At 41.5% G+C, this 19,410-nt stretch overlaps 1 protein-coding gene and 1 long non-coding RNA gene across 8 annotated transcripts in view; one reads left to right on the top strand and one right to left on the bottom strand.

The window, feature by feature from the left end:
- Positions 1–19,410, bottom strand: part of KANSL1L (KAT8 regulatory NSL complex subunit 1 like) — a 55,491-nt gene that overhangs the window by 11,252 nt on the left and 24,829 nt on the right. For all 6 annotated transcript variants that reach the window (XM_072341486.1, XM_072341491.1, XM_072341492.1 and 3 more), the window contains 5 exons: positions 18,950–19,068; positions 14,166–14,367; positions 4,056–4,218; positions 846–956; positions 336–473 (listed from right to left, as the gene is read on the bottom strand). In XM_072341486.1, the coding sequence (XP_072197587.1) occupies positions 336–473; positions 846–956; positions 4,056–4,218; positions 14,166–14,367; positions 18,950–19,068 (733 nt within the window). The remainder of the gene's footprint in view (positions 1–335; positions 474–845; positions 957–4,055; positions 4,219–14,165; positions 14,368–18,949; positions 19,069–19,410) is intronic.
- LOC140254676 (uncharacterized) overlaps positions 1–19,410 on the top strand; it is a 45,389-nt gene that overhangs the window by 1,798 nt on the left and 24,181 nt on the right. For both annotated transcript variants that reach the window (XR_011904286.1, XR_011904287.1), the window contains exons 2-3: positions 382–572; positions 5,737–5,863. This is a non-coding gene — a long non-coding RNA (uncharacterized lncRNA). The remainder of the gene's footprint in view (positions 1–381; positions 573–5,736; positions 5,864–19,410) is intronic.

Below are 19,410 nucleotides of genomic sequence, written 5' to 3'. Positions count from 1 at the left end.
TGACGAATAACTTTGTGATGGAGTCTGCTTCACTAGGCTACTATAAAAAATTCCTCATGAAAATAATGACAGCCAGCATTACAAAAGCACAGTGGGACTGCTCAGCAGCTTCCTTTGAGAGTATCCAAAAAAGAAAATACAGAAGCTTGTCTCCTTTTGCAATACACACTGAAGATTAAAAAAAGAGAGAAGGATTACGGTGCTTTACAATAGCACAGTACTTCTCCTGGCATTTTAAGTCCATTCTTTCACTCCTGAAAAGTGACAAACTCCTTTAGACAGTACACACACTTTAACAACCAGAACTGCCTTAAACAACACAGGTTTTCTCTTACCCACTGCTGTCTCACTTAGATGTCTTTTCTTTCTTCCTTCCGACAGCTGCTCAGATGTTCCTGACACTGATTGACATTTGGAATTAGATAGACAGCTATTGTTCCATCGTTTAAGAGCAACATTACGATGATTATAGTCTACAACAGAAAAAGCAAATATCAAGTGAACTTCTCCATGGCAGCAATTCCAGGCAGTCTCACCCAGTGAACTACTTACAGCGGAAAGGCAAACTTCAGGTGAGGATGCAAATACTACAAACACTGCAGTGGGGCACCTGTGTTTGCAAAGAACTCCCAGTCCAAACTCCCTGCACTTGTACTGGTGCCTTCCTGATGGGATCGCTTCAGCGTAACTGCAGTACCTGTGTTCTAGAGATTCCTCTTCCACCTAAATCCCTGGCCAGTTCCCTTCCCTGGTAACTGCTTTTGTTACATTTACAAACTGAATGTTTTTGGGATGAACTAATGAAAAACAGTCTTGCAAACATTGCAGTATTTTGCCTTACGTACCATTTTCTGGAGTCGTTTTAAATTCCACTCCAGGATATGAGGCATCAGCAGGTTCTCCCTTGATGTCATCCTTCCTTAATAATGTTTCGAAGTATATGTGAAGAGGAATATCTAAAATAAATAATCCAAACAAAACAAGGTTTAGATGGCAGCCAGTGAAATAATGGAATATGTGTCATCACTAGAGGTCTAGGAATCAATTTACACGACACTGTATAGTATCATCTATGAGCAATGCAGCTGCCTTGAGTCCTGTGACTCATAAAATGGCACAGCTCTGAGAACTGCCCGCTACAGTATCTGCAGTACCTCCACACTGTCAATCTGGACACAGTCTAGGTAAACATCTAAAGCTGGCAAAAGCCCAAAGGAAAATGTGATTACCGTAGCCCAAGCAAACATTTCAAAGGTGTGTGTTTTGCATATATAAACAAAATACTGCAGGCAAGGTAATTCTCAGCGAGATAATGATTGTGCATGTGCATCTAAAACAAGTATTACATAAGATGGGCAGTGAGGCTTCGGCAGTGCTGCCCAGAGAGCTGTGTGTGCCCCATTCCTGGAGGTGCCCAAGGCCAGGCTGGATGGGGCCCTGGGCAGCCTGAGCTGCTGAGGGCAGCCCTGCTCAGAACAGCAGGTTGGAACTGGATGGGCTTTAAGGTCCCTTCCAACACAAACCATTCTACGATTCTAAGATAATCTCCTGTAACTGCTGAGAGGTAAGACATGAAGGTACCTTTCTTTCTATTAGTAGAAACTGAGTTATATCATGGTAGAAACAAGTCAATTTTTAGCTGTGAACCTACACTGCCACCTGTGCCAACAGAGCCATGATGCTTAAGTGGTTACAAGCCCTCCTGCACTATGAGCTTCTATGGACCAGTAAGGCAATTAAAATCAAGGTAGGACTTAACTGATGCTTCTCACCAAACTGCAGTGTGGGCACTCTGTAGATTAACTTCTTTAGTCTTCAGTAGCAAAGTAGGAAATTCAAGGTTGTCTTACTCTGGAATAAACTATGTCTACACCTGCCGTGACTCCAGAATTGATGTTCATGAAAACAAGCTCTGGAGAATAAAACGAGGGAAAGACTGGGGTCCTCCCCTCTTGACTAACTTCTGCACTAAGTGCAGCACGACGAAGAGCACACAGGGCACTTTCCCTGTAATCCACAAGGCTTTTGGTTCAGCCTTTTGGGTACAAGTAATTAACGCTTTTCAAAGTTGCTACTGCTGAGAGCTTAGAGGTAATTTCAAGATACATTCCTTCTTTCTCTCTCTGGCAAAGGCTACAGCAGGAAATGTAATTCGTTTCCTGAGGGAGTTCTAACCAAGAATTAGTCTGCAAAACATCTCAAGTGGTAAGGAATTTAGCCGCTGTTGTTAAGACAGGAAGGCTTAAGAAAAATAGGTCACTGTAAGAAAGGCCTTTCTGGAAATAAAAGAAAAAAGAGAAATAAAGTAGAAAGAAATATGTCAACATAAGAAGCAGGCTTGACAGCTATTACATTCAGAGGACTGAGCACAGAGCCACAGGGTGGGCATTAAATTATTTCTGTTTACATACAACCACAGCCTCACATGCCTTGAGGACCTGCCAGGACAGAACCTTTCAATGTATTTCACTCACCAAAAAGAACAAATTATTTCAATTTGATACTGATCTAAGTAGATATTTAAGTCTCCAGATCAAAGCTGACCTGCAAAAGGTTTTCCTTCCCCCAAGGTTTTTGGCACGTTTCCTATTCTACCTCTGAGTAAAACATAAAGAAATATGAAAAGTTTATTAGTCATCAAGTTCACGCAAAGGAAAAAAAAACCGACAACTCCTCTTGATTTCTTCCTGAAGAACAACCTCGATGTCTCAGAGATTATGTGCTCCTGTCCCTTAACTACAAGGGCAACAGCATTTGTTCCAGATTATCCACAAACAAGGTGTTAAAGCACCAGGCCCACTGTCTGAGATAAAAACTACAAAGTTCCATCTGTCCAAGTGTAAGCTTGGAAATCACTTCTGTGCTCAAGGTATGATGCGATCACTTGCACTTTTTTATTAAAATACCCTTCATAATATGGAATCTCAGCAAAGTGCAGAGTGCAGTCTAGAGCAGGAATCTGTGCTCCCTCAAAAGCAAGGAGCGTGTCCAAGCAGCACACAGTCCAGCAGTCTTATCCTGTCTTATCTATTACTAGCAAGGCTAAGGTTCCTGGAAAAAGAGGATAAATATTCCTCAAACGAAAGATGTCCTCGGTATCAGAGTAACAATTTTTCTTCCTTCATTCTGGCAAAGTGACCTACAGTATCCACAAGGCAATCAGTAGCCTTTCAGTTTCTCTTATTTTCATGATGATCAGAGTTGGTTTTCTTTTCTGATGGATTTCCAGCATTCTTGTCAAACTTCCTAGTCTCCCCTAAGACTAAGCCAAGAATGAAGGCAAGGGGCACAGCCCCTCTAGAGATCCCTGAGCAGATATCTAAAGGAACACTGACAAAAGCCACCCAAAACATGCGCTGTGGTCAGCGGTCCTTGCTCAGAAGCTGAAGCAAGGAAACAATTTCATTAGTTACACAAACTGGCACCAAGTGACCCAGGAAGAGTGCAGGGACAGCTCTCCTCTGTAGGGATTATTTTGTGGCAAAGAAGCCCTCATTACAGCAGGATTCCCGTTCTGCTCAGCAAAAAGGTTTTGTCTAAAATGCAAAACAACAAAAAAATCACCAAAGAAAGAAATTCAATAGTATGAATCCCTTCTGCAAACAACAGCACTGGATGTGGTAACCTGGAAGTGCAAGTTGCACTTTCAGGGCAAAGAAAAGACAGAGAGAACATCTGCATTATTGGTTAAAAAGATTTAAAGAATGAGATGTCAGAAATCATTAATATCAGCAACCACCAAAAGGCTGGTTATCACTCAAACAATCACAAAACCTAAAGAAACTTTCTGAGCCGAGTGCAAAGGGCCCGAGCACAAATTTTTCCTAGACCATACTTCCTTAGCTGTAATTGCCTTACTGCTATGGGAAATTCAGGTGTGTCTTTCAATATCAGCATGAAACTATGATTTTCCTTCAGCCTAACATGGTCTGCCAGTAGGAAGTTTTTTGTAAGAACGATGTCCTATAAAAAATTCACTCTGTGAGAAAGGTAGTCCATAAACTGCACAGCTCTCATAAGCACACAACCCTCTATGGAGGATTTGGGTTACTTACCTGAAGGGAATGATAGGACTGGATGGAAGGAAGAGTCCAGCTCTTGCACGTAGTCCAGCATTTTAGATTCTGGACTGTACTCGCTGCTGCTCAGTGCTGAGGCTGGCACCGCACATGGTAACTGAGTTCTGTACAGATAGGAGGTATCTCTAAATGATGAAGTCTGCATGGAAACAAAGCAGCAAAGGTTAACTTCTCTTTTACTCGCTTAACTTCCCTCCAGCTGGATCAGAAGAATACAAAACCTCACAGTCACTCTTTGACATGTGAATGGGAAAAGTACTCGCACAAATGTCAGGTAATCTACATATGACTAACTCTACTGTGGAGCACAATACAAAGAATATAAAAATACCCTTTTTATTAGAGGCCAGGTACAAGCTGTCAGAGTTTGCAGAGCAAAATGTAACTGCTTCCAGTTATTATTCCCATATAATAATCCTATGGCCAAAAAGCTACTTCTCCAGACAGTTTGAGCTCATATCTTTTACACCAAGACAATACTAAATATTTTGTGCATACTATTTACACAAAAGAGGAGGGCAAAGTCCTTACCTTGTTATAACATAAATGAAGGAAGATAGAGAACAATAAATGCTGGAGATGGATGCACTGACTGACTAATGGGTTATAAGTGAACTACTACAAAGATGAGAACTGTGAAGAAAGATTAATGTAGCTGCTTATTTACAAGGCTTGTTGAGGCACGGAAAGTAAAATGATGGACTGCACAGAATTGGTAGGTGCAAAGTAGCAAGACAGCATGGCAAAACACAAGAGGAAAGGACAAAGCAGCAGCATGCAGGCAAAATGCTGAGCTCTTAAAGACAGAAGGAAAGAGTGGAACATGGTACTACTAAGCTGTAGTCAAAACAAGCCCATGCTTCAGAATAAGCTACTGCAGGAAAAGAGTGTTGCTGATGCCACTTTCAGCTTTACTAGGTACAATGAGTAGCAGCCCCAAGAGCACTGATATTTTTAAGGTCATCCATTGCTGCTGTGCACACACAAGAAGGGGTTTGCTGCTTTGCCAAATACTGCAGGATCCTAAAATGAGCAGAGAGGAAACAGGAACACTGCGGTATCAGCTTCTCAGCCTAATACTGTGCAAGGAGCCACAACTATTGTCTCCTGGAAAAGGATTTCAATTCAACAGACTGTAAGCATGAACGTCACAGTGGTCTTCTTGATTTTCTTAAGACTTTTTATGGAAGGAGAGGAAACCAGCCAACAGCTGCATCACAGGGAAGACGATCAAACAAACTTGTATTTTTAGTCGTCCTGCTTCCTGAATCCAAGACATCTCTTTAGCTGCTTCCTCCTGCCTGAGAGACCCCAGGCTGTATTCTAGCAGTGTCACTCATTTGCTAGTGATGCATCTACCACACTGTCTCTCTCTAATTACTGTAATCTGTACTTCTGATGTAGCATCAGTATCTGCAACCCACGATTATCAGAACATATTAAATTGTTCACCTTTGTACTGTAGGATATATTAAAATCATAATGAGCTGCATGTTATGACAGTGGGGCAGAGGAGACCCTGTGGTTGTGTGGACTTCCTGCTGTATTTCACATTTTCATCAAAAGAAAACGTGAATGGTCCCTATGCCACCCTGACCTCCGTAGATGGGTTTTATGTGGAATGTTTCAACTTTAATTGGAAATAATTCTTTTCTAGCCCGGGACTCCTTCAAGTCAGTGTTGTGTTATTTCCCACGTCAGACATATGGGATGCTTCTTCTGTTGAACTTTAAACATCCATGAAGTGCTGGCAGGACAGGGACGCGTTTGGAAACACTAGAGGGGTAAGTGCTAAAGCAAGCTGAATGTTTCCCATTATACGGACCATTAAAGTAAAGCCTAAAGAGCTTTTACCTTCATTCAATTTCTAACTTTTGCCTTTCAAAACTGCACTAAAACCCACTTTCACCAGATTTTGTTATTCTGGAATGAATTGGTTTCCTGAAGGTCCGCTACTTGAAGCTGCTGCTGCACTCACTCTGCTTGAATTTTTCTTCTGGAAATGAACCCACAGTACAGTTAATACAGTTAGTTTTAAAAGAAATCCCCCAACACCAATCAGTAAAATCCCCTAGAAAATATATGAGTAAGAGCAACACACACTGACACCCAGTCCCTTAGTCCTGACTGACTTTCTCTTGCTTGAATTCACTTCATTTGCAAACCCATTTAGAATACAGCTTACAGCTAAGCCTGCTGAAAAACATGCATAAAACGGTCAAATAACTTCCGCAATCACAGTCTATTTCCAAACAGTAATAAAATCAAATTGCCAACATTGGTAAATGCCACATTCTTTTCCTCATCTCGTCTGTGGTGGGAGCTACAAACCTTCCTCCTGGATTTGTGCATTATTTCTTTGCTCTGGCACCGACACCTCAATCATTCAGTCTTTCATTAAGTCACTTCATAATTCAAAAGAACGTAAGGACTTAAACAGAAACAAGAGTAATTTTATTTAAATCCCTCTGAAGTTAATAGAAAAAAAACAAACCTAAAAACAAGCCTGGCAGCGTCTGTGTCCCCAGTTACCAGATCTGGTTTAAATTTCTGTTGCAGTAGTTTTCCACTGGAAAACGCTGAATGAGTGAAATGATGATGTTTGTCAGGAATGTTGCTTTAATCAGCTCTTGAAGAAAATAACTCCGAAGCCCTTCATCCTGCAGTGAGAGCATGCTGCTCATAGACAGTGCTTCAACCTTAGAGAAAACAAAACATTGACTCTGCTGGGGAACCGACCTCTGCCCCTTTCCAGTTCCGAGTTAAACAGAGGCTACAACTCAACGTACTGTTGACTGCAGCACAGCAAAAAACAAAACCAGGAAGGCGGTGGCTCACCAACTACCAAAAGTCAACTGAACAAAACCAGCCCACAGGTATCAGCACAACACAGCACCAAAACGTGGTTTTAAGTAAAACAGGGCACACAGCTTTCCAAAGAGAGGCCTCTGTGGCATGCCTGGCTACAATGCCAACCCTTCAGAAGGCAAAAAAAGATATTCCTGAACTCTTATCATCTCTTCCCCTGCTATCCTATACCTTACACACCGAATGAACCATTTTTCTTCACTGCTGAAATACAAAACCTCACGCTTCCTGAGCTGAAGTAGATATGAAGAATAACATTACATTAGGTTAATTCCATTATGGAGAAGAAAATACACTGTACTTCAGAGGCAATCTGAAGTGTGTGGTCTTTAACTATTAAACTAAAATAGCAGCTCTTTTAAACTTCATGATGTACAGTGTCACCAAGAGAATCTGATTTTTAAGAGTATTATGAATTTTAATCTTCTTGGCTTTTTTTTTTCTTAGTACTGTCTTACTGGCTCACAGAAAATACAGTGAGCCATTTATTTTGATATCTAAAACAATTTTGCACTTGCTTGTGATAAATTGATTCATTAGACAAAGCATGGTGGGTATGTGCCAGTGCTGCAGAGGGTTCAGAAAGCTGGACAGTACCAGCCAACCACCTTTCCGCAGAGAGAAAAAGGTCTGCATCCACAAAGCGTGCCAGAATTGAAGAGAAAACCGTTCTGTGCTCCTGGTTAAGACTCGTGAAGTGAATACTCACTTCATGGTTTCAGCAACTCATTGCTGAAACTCCAACCATTTTTGGAAACAAGCCGAAGTGTAACAGTACAACACAGAGCCACAGTTCAATTACACCAATGCGTATGAATCCAGCAAGTTAATTAAGTCAGCTCAAATACACTCTGCTGAATATCTGTCACGTCTGCTTCTGATTACTCTTATAAGCCTGAAAAAGGAAAGGAAAAAGAATATATTCGCCCTACACACACAGACTCAAAACTTTGCAGCAGTGTCAAAGAGGAGCCATCTTTGTCAATATTAAAGGCTGTTCTTCAGCAGATGAGTAGCCAGCTGCATTGCAGAGGCTTACCTGCGGGACACGAGAGAACCGCTGTGTGGATGGCTGATATCTTAGAACACACAGTAGTGCAGGGAGAAGACAGGCAAAACACTTCAGACACCCCTTCATGGTGTCTAACAGGCAGTGCCAAAGATGCGTACTGCCTCACAGAACCTCCCTACCAGATTAAGCTCCTGGAGAGGACCTTTCCCACATGATGTAGGTCAGGAGCAGCACAGCAAGCTGCCCCAGGATGTGAACACATCAGCCTGCCCGTGGTCCCTCTGAAGTTGATAGTAAGGATACAGCAGCACATCCTGTGGCAGAAGTTTGTTCTTCCAGGAAGAAAATTGAAGGAAACTGACCTCCATAAAAGACAGAGCACAAACTACTCAGCGTCCAGCTTGTCTCAAATTAGGATTTTGATCACTGTCATAAGGGATCAGAATCTTCCCCATTCCTGTAGACCACCCACCTTTCAGAGGTATAAATTAGCTTAGTTCTTTCAACCCTGTTGTAAGCCAATGGGAGATGGACTTTCACCTGCTCTGTGGGAAAGGTATGCTGTCCTAAAGACCCTGAAACAAAGAGCTTTTGTTGAAGAAACAAATCAATTGAAGAATTCAAGGTCAGTGATTAATTTTTGACCAATTAAAGAAACCCAAAGAAGGAAAAGACTTTTTAACCCGTGAGGATATGTTTTGTAAAAATGCTGTCTAGACATCAGGAGTAGATCAGTAAAACACTACAGAAATACCATAACAAGCTAAAACTGCACAACTGTTAAAAGCACACTTCACTGTGGAAAAGAGAACTTTCAGACCGCCTGGCTTAACATAAACCTGACAGAGACAGATTATGTTTTACTGGCAATAGCTCAAGCAGTTCCCTCTTCCTTCCTCCCCAGCAGACAACAGTCTTGTCACATATTCAGAATAGCTGAATGCACAGGAATGCTACTTTTTCTCCAGGCAGTATTTATTGGTTTGGGTTTTTTACTAATTTTACTTTTATACATATATATATATACACACACACACTTTCATATATATAAATATGTATATAGATAGATATACACGGTGTGTGTGTGTGCATGTATGAAAGTATGTATACTATAATTACCATAGTACTATATTTACATGTATATTTACTTTATATATATATATATATATATATATATATATATATAAACTTCCAGAGTAAGACTGTGATTTTATCAACTAGCAATTTCATTTACAAACTTGGTAAGCCATAACCAAGGAATTGTACCCCCACACAAGCCTGACGTCCCCTCAGAGGTATACCACTTTCACTAAAGCAGGGTACATCTCCTTTTTGAAACCTCTTTGCAAGAGACTTGGCACCACAACAACATTCCTTGTATTCACAGCCTTTGAGAAGCCAGCAATGCCAGTGAGCTATGCAGAGGCAGGTGGCAGAGCCAATATCTAGGGATACCAATGAGAGGAATGACAACCAGTGGACTCCTTTCACTGCAACTAAGGAGAAATGGCTGCAAACTTTCTAGCTGGCTAGTGAATAAAATGCTTGATAGTTACTATTCTATACAGAATTTCTCAACAGCCTCTTGTTTCACTTGGTTCTGTCTGTGTCTGTGCACAGACTGAGTGAGCTAGAGAAACCAGCAATTGTCACTTCACTTCTATCTGTAGAAGACAACAGTCTGGATTTTGGGTGGTCCTGTGCAGAGCCAGGAGTTTGACTCTATCCTTGTGGGTCCCTTCTACCCAGGATATTCTATGATAAAAGGCACACAGAATTCACCTGCATCTCTCGAAAGGCAAATAACAAGGCACAACAACATGGGACAATCTGACAGAGGAAATGGAAGTGGGTTGTTAAAATGCTCGCTTGGGTTCCTGACTTTCATAGTGTTGGCAACTCTGCAAATTTACATTCCAGTTTTCTTTATGCGTGACTCAGTCCGCACAACCACCATCTTCCTCCAGTGGGTTGAAATACAGAATACAAAGGAAATTTTCAGCTTAAAAAGAAAGAACACAGTGCTCCAGAACCCTGCAAAGAACTGGAAAGGACCAAATGTTATAGCACTTAGATCTCACTCCTCTTTTGCCTCTTACCTTTTGTTATTACCGTGTAATGTTTTAATGTGTTAAGCCGCTACCTAGTTCCAGTGACATCTCTTGGTAAAGCAACTCTCAACCAAACTAAGAGAAACTGATGCCATTAGCTAGGATGTGAGAAACAAAATGTCCTGGCAAAACACATTCCTTGTTATGAAAGAAACCCTGCAACAAACAACACAGATTAAATACACTCTAGTAAACAGCACGGCACATCAGCTAAGCAGAGACCTCTCTGAGACTGTCTGAGTAGCAATAAAGCTTATTGGCTGCTTTTAAATAAGCTTACCAGAAATTTTGAGATCTCTAAGATAAGTTCAAATCCTTCATGAAGCAATATGAGGATTCCAGCCCCCGTCCACAAGCATGCATCCTCCTCCTACAACATGGCTGCAGTTTATTCCTCTGTGTTACCCCGCACAAACGTTTGTAACATTCATTCAGAACTCTTGCTGCAGAGATGTGTCACTACAATCACGTTGTCCACTCTGAAACAAACTGCATCCCAGGGTTTACTGCACGCATGGATTATTCTGAGTGGCTTGTGCACTGACTCACAATCAAGAAATGGCCTACATTCTTACTAAGATATTTAGATCATGAAAGAAGACAGATACAAAACAGATAGCACTGCCAAAGGATGACTCACGGATCATCTTGTTCACTCATTCTGAATTAGTGGACAAGCGGATTCGTCCCCAAAGGATGTCTCATGTTCCTGAGGATACTGGATGGTGGCAGATAAGCCAAACACCCCGCATCCTGTTTTATTTATCCCCACTGCAGTCCAGCTATCATGTTGATCTGTTGATCTTCTCGAGTTGCAGACAATTTTAAGGATTCATCTCCTTTTGCACTGGTAATTACGTAAACTCTATGCTTTCTTTTAGATACTCTTCTGTGTAAGCATTATCTCAAATACAGGAGGAGGGGAAGGAGTTTTCTTCTGAGATGAAACATAGCAAAGCAGAGGACAGTACGGGGCATCTCTCAACAGGCACTGAGCAGATACTACGTCACTGAATACACAAACTTTTGACAGCATTGGAAATGTATGCGGCACAGCAGTAGATAGAGAAAAAATGTGGCTCTCTTCCCAGTGACCTTATGAACCAACAGACGGGATAGCAGTTCAACTTCATACTTCCCCTTTCCTAACATGTGTGTTGGGTGCTGCAGGGGAGAATGAGCTTCCCAAAAGAATCTGAAGAGATGTGAAGGACAACACTGTGAATGCCGCTGGATAAACAAGGAGTGTACAGTCAGTCATGTGTTCTGAAAAAACAAATTCCTCCAAGTTAAGCCAACATTTCTTACATCTCCTCGACATGGGCAGTCTGCATTTTGCTCTGGTTTCTCTAGCCACAATTCTTTAGTTCTCATTCTCTCGGGTTCCTCAGCAGTGCAGCACTGCCCACCAGCACAGCCTGGCACTCAGTAGCGCCGAGGCTGTCTGAGGAGATGCAATGTTCAGAAGATTGCACCTTCTCAGACGCTGGCAAGCCGGTCTCTGCTAACCGCACAGCTGCTGCAGGGACGGCAGCAAGTCTTCCTTAGCTCCAGCTTGCTATCAAGCCAGTGTCCTAAAAGAAATGGGAGTCTGCAGACACCATGGTACCACAAGCTCTATAAATACCTAAAACCTGAGAAAATATGGGAGAACAACTTGCCAGAGGCAGCACAGTAACACTGTATTAAAAATCCAGATATTTTCCATGTTGCTAAGGAATAACTCAGTTTTCTAGGAAAGGCCAGAGGAAATTTGTTGGATTACTATTTGGGATATAGATGCATTTTGAAAGGAAATCAATCCCAGAGGCTGTTCCTAAATTGCAGCCTTACCCCCTGTCTAATCTACAACTCAATCCACGTTGATACCCAGCATTCTTGCATTTCAAGCTGTACAATCTCATCAGCAGCTGGGTAACCAAGTGTAGCAAATGCAGCACTAAGAAAGTGACAGAGCTTGTCAGAATGAAATTTCTTCAATGAAACAATACTCTTTCGATGGCTCCTAATTGAAAGACCTGATAGCTACTTAGGTTTGATTGTCAGAACATGCAGAAAACGTCCAATCCAATTTTATCGCTTGCTTCCCCAGCAGGATCACTGTTATTCTGTTTTCACCCAACACCGTATGTGCCTTTGTTAACTGCTTTACCTTAATTTTGAGCATTTTAATTGAGTTTGGCACTTGCATGAAGCCTAAAACTGACAGCTTGATTGCTGCCACCAACTATTTTCTTCAGGAACGTGAGCTGACTCTCTCTGTAGCATGACACAGTTCTCCACACAGCCCCTTGGTAAACTCTGCATGCAGAAAGCAAAGTATAACCACAGACTTCTGTGCTGAGAGCCACAGTAAGCAAAAATTGTATGACACATACAGTCAGCCATGACAAGCTGGCTAAGGCTAGCAATGATTTTACAAGCACTCAGAGGCAGGCTTCTGATTGCAAAGCTGAAGAAGGTGCATTTGAACTGCAGTCTTAGTGCACACATTTCCAGTATCTATCAACAGCATCCAGCTGCCTGGCCACCAGACACCCTGAAGATGCTGAGATTCAGAGTCAATAAGCAGATCGCCAGGCAAGAGCTGCAAACTAACAGATCTCTCCTTCCATCCATGAGGTCCATTACTAAAGCTCATCAACTGTAAAACCGAGCCTTAGGTATTTGGAAAGCAGCCTAGAGATTCCAAACCAATTAGGTTTTGGATCCCATCACTGCAGAAGGAATATTAAAACTTCAGATATGTCCTGAATTCCAGAATTTTAGACTAAAATTCTTTTAACGTGGCATCAAATTTGGCCTCCATTTAACTAATGCTAAAGGCTCCTCTGTAAATCTGGGAATGCTCATTTTTGTTGGAGGGAGAGTGAAAGTGGTCACTGTTAAATAGAAAGCTGCACTTCTGTTCATTAAACTCTGTGAGGCCTCTTTGAGACAGCATTTCCTACAGGAGTTTTTACTGCCAAAGACAGATGTCTTTGGACATCTCTGCATCTTCAGTACAGAGACACTGGAGGTGGCTTAATATATGGAAACCCAGCACTAGAAATGTAAAAAACGTGGAGCATGCACAGAATTACTGCAGCTCCAACATCTGAAGCCTTCACATTACTTAAAAACAAGTCCCTTCTGATTACAGTCTGTAAAATACTGATGACCCAGAGCAGCTCAGCTCTACAGCAGGCTGAAGATAAAGGTATAACTCTGCTTTGTATTCCCACCACTGAGCTGCAGATATGACCTTTCTGTTCACAAGCTTCTGCTGCAGAAGGTGCTGGATCAGCATGCTCAGATAACATCCTTGCAGGGGAAACTTCTTCCCCAGACCACTGGTACACTTAGTATTTTCTAAGCAGTTAGCAGAGAAGACACAGAAACTGCTGTCAGTGTAGCACTGCTTCTAAAAGACCAAGTATGAAGAAATTAAAATCACTTTGGATTCACATTGCTTTAAAGAGTTCATACTGTCTCTGCTCCCAAATGACTGCTTTAAGCATTACAGCTAAATAAATTCATTATATGCTACTAACAGCAATATGCTATTAATAACAGATGTGAAATATGCCTTGTCTTGCATAACAGTGTTTTATCCCCCACTTTAAAATATGAATTCCTTAGTAATGCAGAAGGTTCTTAAGAGTTTTAAAGCATTTGTGAAACACCATGGAAGAAGTAATGTTTCTAATCGGGAACAGCATAAAAAGGAAACAAGATTAAGATATTGCAACTTAATTTCCTAGAAAATAATGAGCCACCAGCTGTGTAAACTTTCCTGTAGTTAAAGCAAATATTCTGATAACAAGCAGGCAGCTGATGTACACCGAAGTTTGTTTCCTCAGCAGTCAAGCCTCCCAAAGGAAATGCTGCGTTGTCCTCTGACTAGATTTTAAAGACAGCCACGCAACAAACTCATTTGAAAAGCAGGATTCTGAGCAATCTTTGATTTTTATGTTCAGCTCATTAACTCTGAGCTCCTGCTGGCACACCTCTACGCTCCCTGAGAGTAACACATAAGCAACACACGCACCATTCTTCTGACACACCGGAAAGACTCTGCTTTTGTCTCCTGAAGAAAAAGAGGCAAAGGCCTACCTGCTGATTCCAGTCATAGGCACTGTGCATTCTGTAGAGTTTTCTCTTCTGGAAACTGTGAAGTGGCCTTGTTCGGGCAGATGTGCTGACATTAGTCACAGAAAAAGATCTTAGTCTTGTCCTGTCTCTTCTTCTTTTCTTGATGTGCTGATGATCAAGCAGCCAGTTGCTCGAAGAGGATACTTCTCTGTTGTCTGAAGCCCTGCAGTTTCATAATAAATGAGAGAGTAAATACAAAAAGTTAAATATGCTCCATGTGCAGTGGACAAGCTTTCAACCTCTGATTAGCATTAGCCATCTAATTCTAAGAGAACGTTATACACACTGAAGTATTTCAGGATACTGCTTCTGGAAAGCATCCATGTGTTTTGTTTGCTCTTTGATTAAGTCTGTGGTCTATCACAAAAAGAAATGCATTGTTTTTGCTAACTTTTCTAACAGTTCTTGTTTCTTTCCAAATTCAAGAGCTCTTCCCAGTGCTTCTAATACCTCTGAACTCCAAGTTACAACTATTATTTCTCTACAAACCTACACTCCACACAAAGCAACAGTTGTGCTAATACACGGAGATGTAGAATCTTGCCTACACACTTTAAGATCGTCTTATTTTTTGTTCATGAACTGAAACTTTAGTAAACCTTTACAAACCACTGTTGACTCTTTGTAGGACTGCAAACCACTGCAAAACATCTGTATCAAAATCAGGAATTCTCCTCCTTCAGTTAAAGCAATACAGTGCCATCAAATGTACTTCATCTTCCCAGGTATCCCAATCTTATTTTGTCACTGTAGCAACCTCTGCCTGCAGACATAAAGGCGTCCTGCTAAAATCCCCAAGTATGCATTTATTTTTGCAATACTGAAGACCTTGAGTGCAAATCTCAACTGCCCAAGAAGTGCAAGCACACGAGGTATCTCAGCCTTGGATCATAACAGGCCATCTGTCTGCAGGAATGATTATTTTCTCTGCATGAATGGTTATTCTCTTGCATGAACTTTATCAGGTAGGATACAGCTTTATTAGAAAACTTCTAACATGCAATAAAACATGGAAAAGAGTTTATTACAGGGTTGTTTATCAATCTATTTGGGAAGTAACTATCTACTAACGGTACATGTTTTATTAAAAAGAAGTGCTCATTACAAAGGCTTGATTAAACACCATCCCCTGCTGTGCTGTTGTGGCAACGATGTTTTATTGGCACGAATCTGAACTATTCTTTTGACACATCAAGCCCCCCAACAAGCAGTACATACCCAATGAAAAATGTGCTAATTAAAAGAAGAATGGTATGGATATAGAGGAACACACTAGTAAGTGCCAAAACAAAGCCCAGAGCATTGAAGCATGACATTCTTAATGCAAATGCTGAACTTTACAGCTTGAGAAAGAAATACAATATTGCAAGACCATGCAAAAGTTCCAGTGAAGTACCTCCTCTGAATGCTTAAAAACTTTTGTTCCATTCTTATCTGCCCTGACATCAGAGAGTGCCAAGACCAGATTCTGAACTTCCACTATCTCCCCCTTACATGAAAAACAACTTGGAAAAGAGCATTAGCACAAAAAGCTCCTCAGTCTCAATTTCTGCAATTGCAGCCCTTGTTCTGCTGTGCTGTGTAGGTCACTGATAATCTCTCTGCAGCCTTTTCCAGCTGCTCTGTTTACCCTCCTGTGCCTTCCAGGAATGCTCAGTTTCTTTTTCAGATGAAGCAGAGTTCTCAGTTCTGTGGTTTGGGACTGCAGTTCACAGCAATACGTTTTTCCTGCCACTCATGTGAACAGGCTTCCAAGTGAAGGCTGAAGTTATCCATGTATTTAGATCTTCATGTAGTATGATTTTCAAAACAGGATTCTACAGAAGAGCAGAGGTGGAAGTAACATTCCTGTATTTGCTGAAACACTCAGAGCTTCTAGATCGGCCTGTCTTGCGCTGCAGACTGGCTGCAGAACACAGACCTTACAGAATGCACATATGCACTGGAAGCCACAGGACAGGCTCTATTCTGAACTAAAGGTTTTTTTCCACTCCCCTCTCTTGATAAGGAAGTAATTCTGTTAAGGTGCTGCTTCTATGAAGATTTACCTTCATCTGGCTCATCTTTGGGTCCAGATTTAATGAAGCAAAGAAAGACTACATTAAAAAAAACGGGAAACCACTAATAAAATCAGACCTTGACAAATGGCAATTCAAGTTTACCCACATTTAATCAACCAGGAACTGTCCGTGTACCACCAATTCCACTGGGAACTCCCAAGTAACAAGCCATACTGCAACCCTGTCATTACCATCCTCAAAGCACCTCACGTGTAGACCTACTTTAAACAAGGACTATATGATCTTCTGCATCAAGAGCCTACCACATATTTCAAACATTTACCTTATCTGTAAACACAGCAATCCCATCCCTTCTATTTCCATCTTCAAAATCCTAAAAATCACCTTACTTTCAAGTTGATTCTGACTTCTACTTTCTGAAACACAATAAAGTCAGACAGTGCTCTGGAAAAAGCGAGGGGAACATAAGCCAAGGAATGAAGTTAACTTCAGAATTTAACTGCTTGATTTAATCGCACACTAAACAAGGACACCAATAAAATACAAGAAGAAATGAAACATACTCAATACCACAAGTAGGAGTCAGTGAATTTCCTCGTGGGATTCTTAGGACAACTACTCTACGCTGTGCTTAATTACCATCTTTTATGAGATGTATTTATTTGCAGGCTTTAAAACACTTCACATGAAGTGAAAAATTAAAATAATTCAGCTGATCTTCAAGCTAACAAATAGAAAGATCACAAGCCTCTGAAGACGGGCTGAATGGGCTGAGCTTGTTCAATTTGGAGAAAAGAAGGCTGCGGAGAGATCTCATTACAACCTTCCAGTATTTAAAGGGAAATTATAAACAGAAGGGAAATCAACTTTTTACACAGGTATACATAGCGATAGGACAAGGAGAAAAAGCTTTACACCAAAGGAGGGAAGATTTAGATCAGGGGGTAGGTATTCACTGAGAGAGTGGTGAGGTGCTAGCACAGGCTGCCCAGAGAGGCTGCGGATGTTGCGTTCCCAGAGGTGCTGAAGGCCAGGTTGGATGCAGCCCTGGGCAACCTGGTCTAGTATTGAATCTAGCTGGAGGCAGCCCTGCTTGCGGCAAGGGAATGGGATGATCCTCGAAGTCCCCTTCCAACCCAAGCCATTCTGTCATTCCATGATTGTGATCTTATGCTTCCCTGGCAGCAGCTAACTTACCACCTCCAGTTCTGAGCTACGGCACTGAGAAAATCCTCCGTGTCTTCCCATTCTACCTTAGGTTGTTACAGACCAAGGAAAGAAAACAACCAGCCTTAAAGAGAGCACTCCCTGAGCTGCTCCAACAACCGTGCTGCTCATAAAAGGAAGAGGACTGATTTTGGACAGTTCCTGATAAACATCTGCTGGAAAGTAAAATGCAGAAGAGAAGAACCTTGAACTTGCACCATTAGGTTCCCTCACCATGAAGTCAACTTCATTCCCATCTAAGAACACTGAGAAAAACAGGACTCCTTCCTGGTCTGTTGCACAAGGAAGTCACAGACTCAAGACACATTCCTAATGGTCTTGATTCTTCTCTTCTTCCACATACCATCATCGGGGCAGCTTTTATTCCAGAACTCAGCAGAGTATTCTGATTGTTCTCTGCATTACTTGTAAACAACCACTACATCAGGAACACAAATGCCACATGACAGGACCCCTTCATCCTCAAATTGAGGGCACAGTCACACAGTCGCTTTGGCAACAGACAGCAGTTGCCCATCCAAGCTGCTCATTATAATCTCCTCGTGGGAAGCTACAGCTTCTGCAGCAAAGCTGCTGAGAAACAGACGGTGTGGCCAGCCCTACACGGAGCCGGGAGCCAGGGAATTACATTCTGCTGCAGACACTGCCATAAAGCCCCTGGCCCCAATAGTGATCACCTTCAGCCACTTGATCTTAATCAAGACCCGTGAATAACTCAGCTATGCCCTCATCCCCCCGAATCACCTCACCAGCAGCTCAAGAGAAATATCCTACATACCTAGGTCGTTTGTAAGATTGGACTGTAAGTAGTAATCTTAATAGTGCTTTGAGAATAATACTGAAAAGTACCTGTGGCGCATTTTAAAATGAACAAATACAGGATAAAGTTACTAAAACGTATGGCACAATACTATGAAGCGTTTGCCTACAGCATCAATTTCAGGCTGCTACATCCTTTCATCCTGGAAAAGTAAACTCATCCAGGACTGCAAAGCGAATCAAAATGAGTGAAAGATGAGCTGGCAAGGATTCATTTAGATTCTTCAGATTGAAGATGTGCAAACTCATAAAGCTATTAGAAATAAACAGACCCTGACCCATGTTGAGGTACAGGTGGCACTGGTCGTGTGTTGTACTAATCCAGTGAAATCTAGTTTGTCAGCTTCGTAGTAATTAAGTTGAACTCACGGTGACAGAATACACTAAGACTGAAACATGTAAAAATAGCATGCAATTTAATGAGTCCTTTCACTACTGCACAGATACAGTCTTCATTCCAAGACTTACTTATGTGCAATTACAGTGATGGCGTTATTTTATGACGTCTTTAAGAAAACAAAAACACACTACAACTTTCCAAGCTCAACTTTGTCACTCTTGAAGTTCACAGAAAGCAGTTCTTTCTCCCTAACCTAATACCGTAAGGATTATTTGCTGAATTTATATTACTTTACCCAAAGTTGTTCCCAAAGAAAATAACACCACACTGTCACCTACCTGAAGGAGATGCCATTGACCAGCTGTCTGTGCCTGCAAGTTTTGGATGAGAGAGAAGAAGCTGGAGACAGGTTGAGCGGAGCAATGAGGCTACTGATGATTTCACTCAGTTGTGCACTCTGGAATAAATAAAAACACAGAAGGTAGTCAGACCATACTCAACAGCTCCTGGGTTTCTGCTGTTTTCCCACTTAAGATTCCAATCTCATACATCATGGAAGGATCATATTTAGTTTCTTCTTGTGAATAACCAAGAGCTGCATGTTTATTTTCTTCCACATTATGCTCAGCTATTAAAAAAAAAAAAAACACACCACAAAAACAAACAAACAGAAAAACTCCAGCCCTGAACGACCTGCCAAGGACACGGAATAAATAATACACCGAGTAGATCCGTGATTTCAGTATCTCAGCCAAAGATGGCTAGAACAGCAGAAGAAACCAGAACATTTTACAGCTGA

The sequence above is a fragment of the Excalfactoria chinensis genome, chromosome 7 (genome assembly GCF_039878825.1).
Source record: "Excalfactoria chinensis isolate bCotChi1 chromosome 7, bCotChi1.hap2, whole genome shotgun sequence".
Classification (NCBI taxonomy): domain Eukaryota; kingdom Metazoa; phylum Chordata; class Aves; order Galliformes; family Phasianidae; genus Excalfactoria; species Excalfactoria chinensis.
This window is presented reverse-complemented; position numbering and strand designations above follow the sequence as displayed.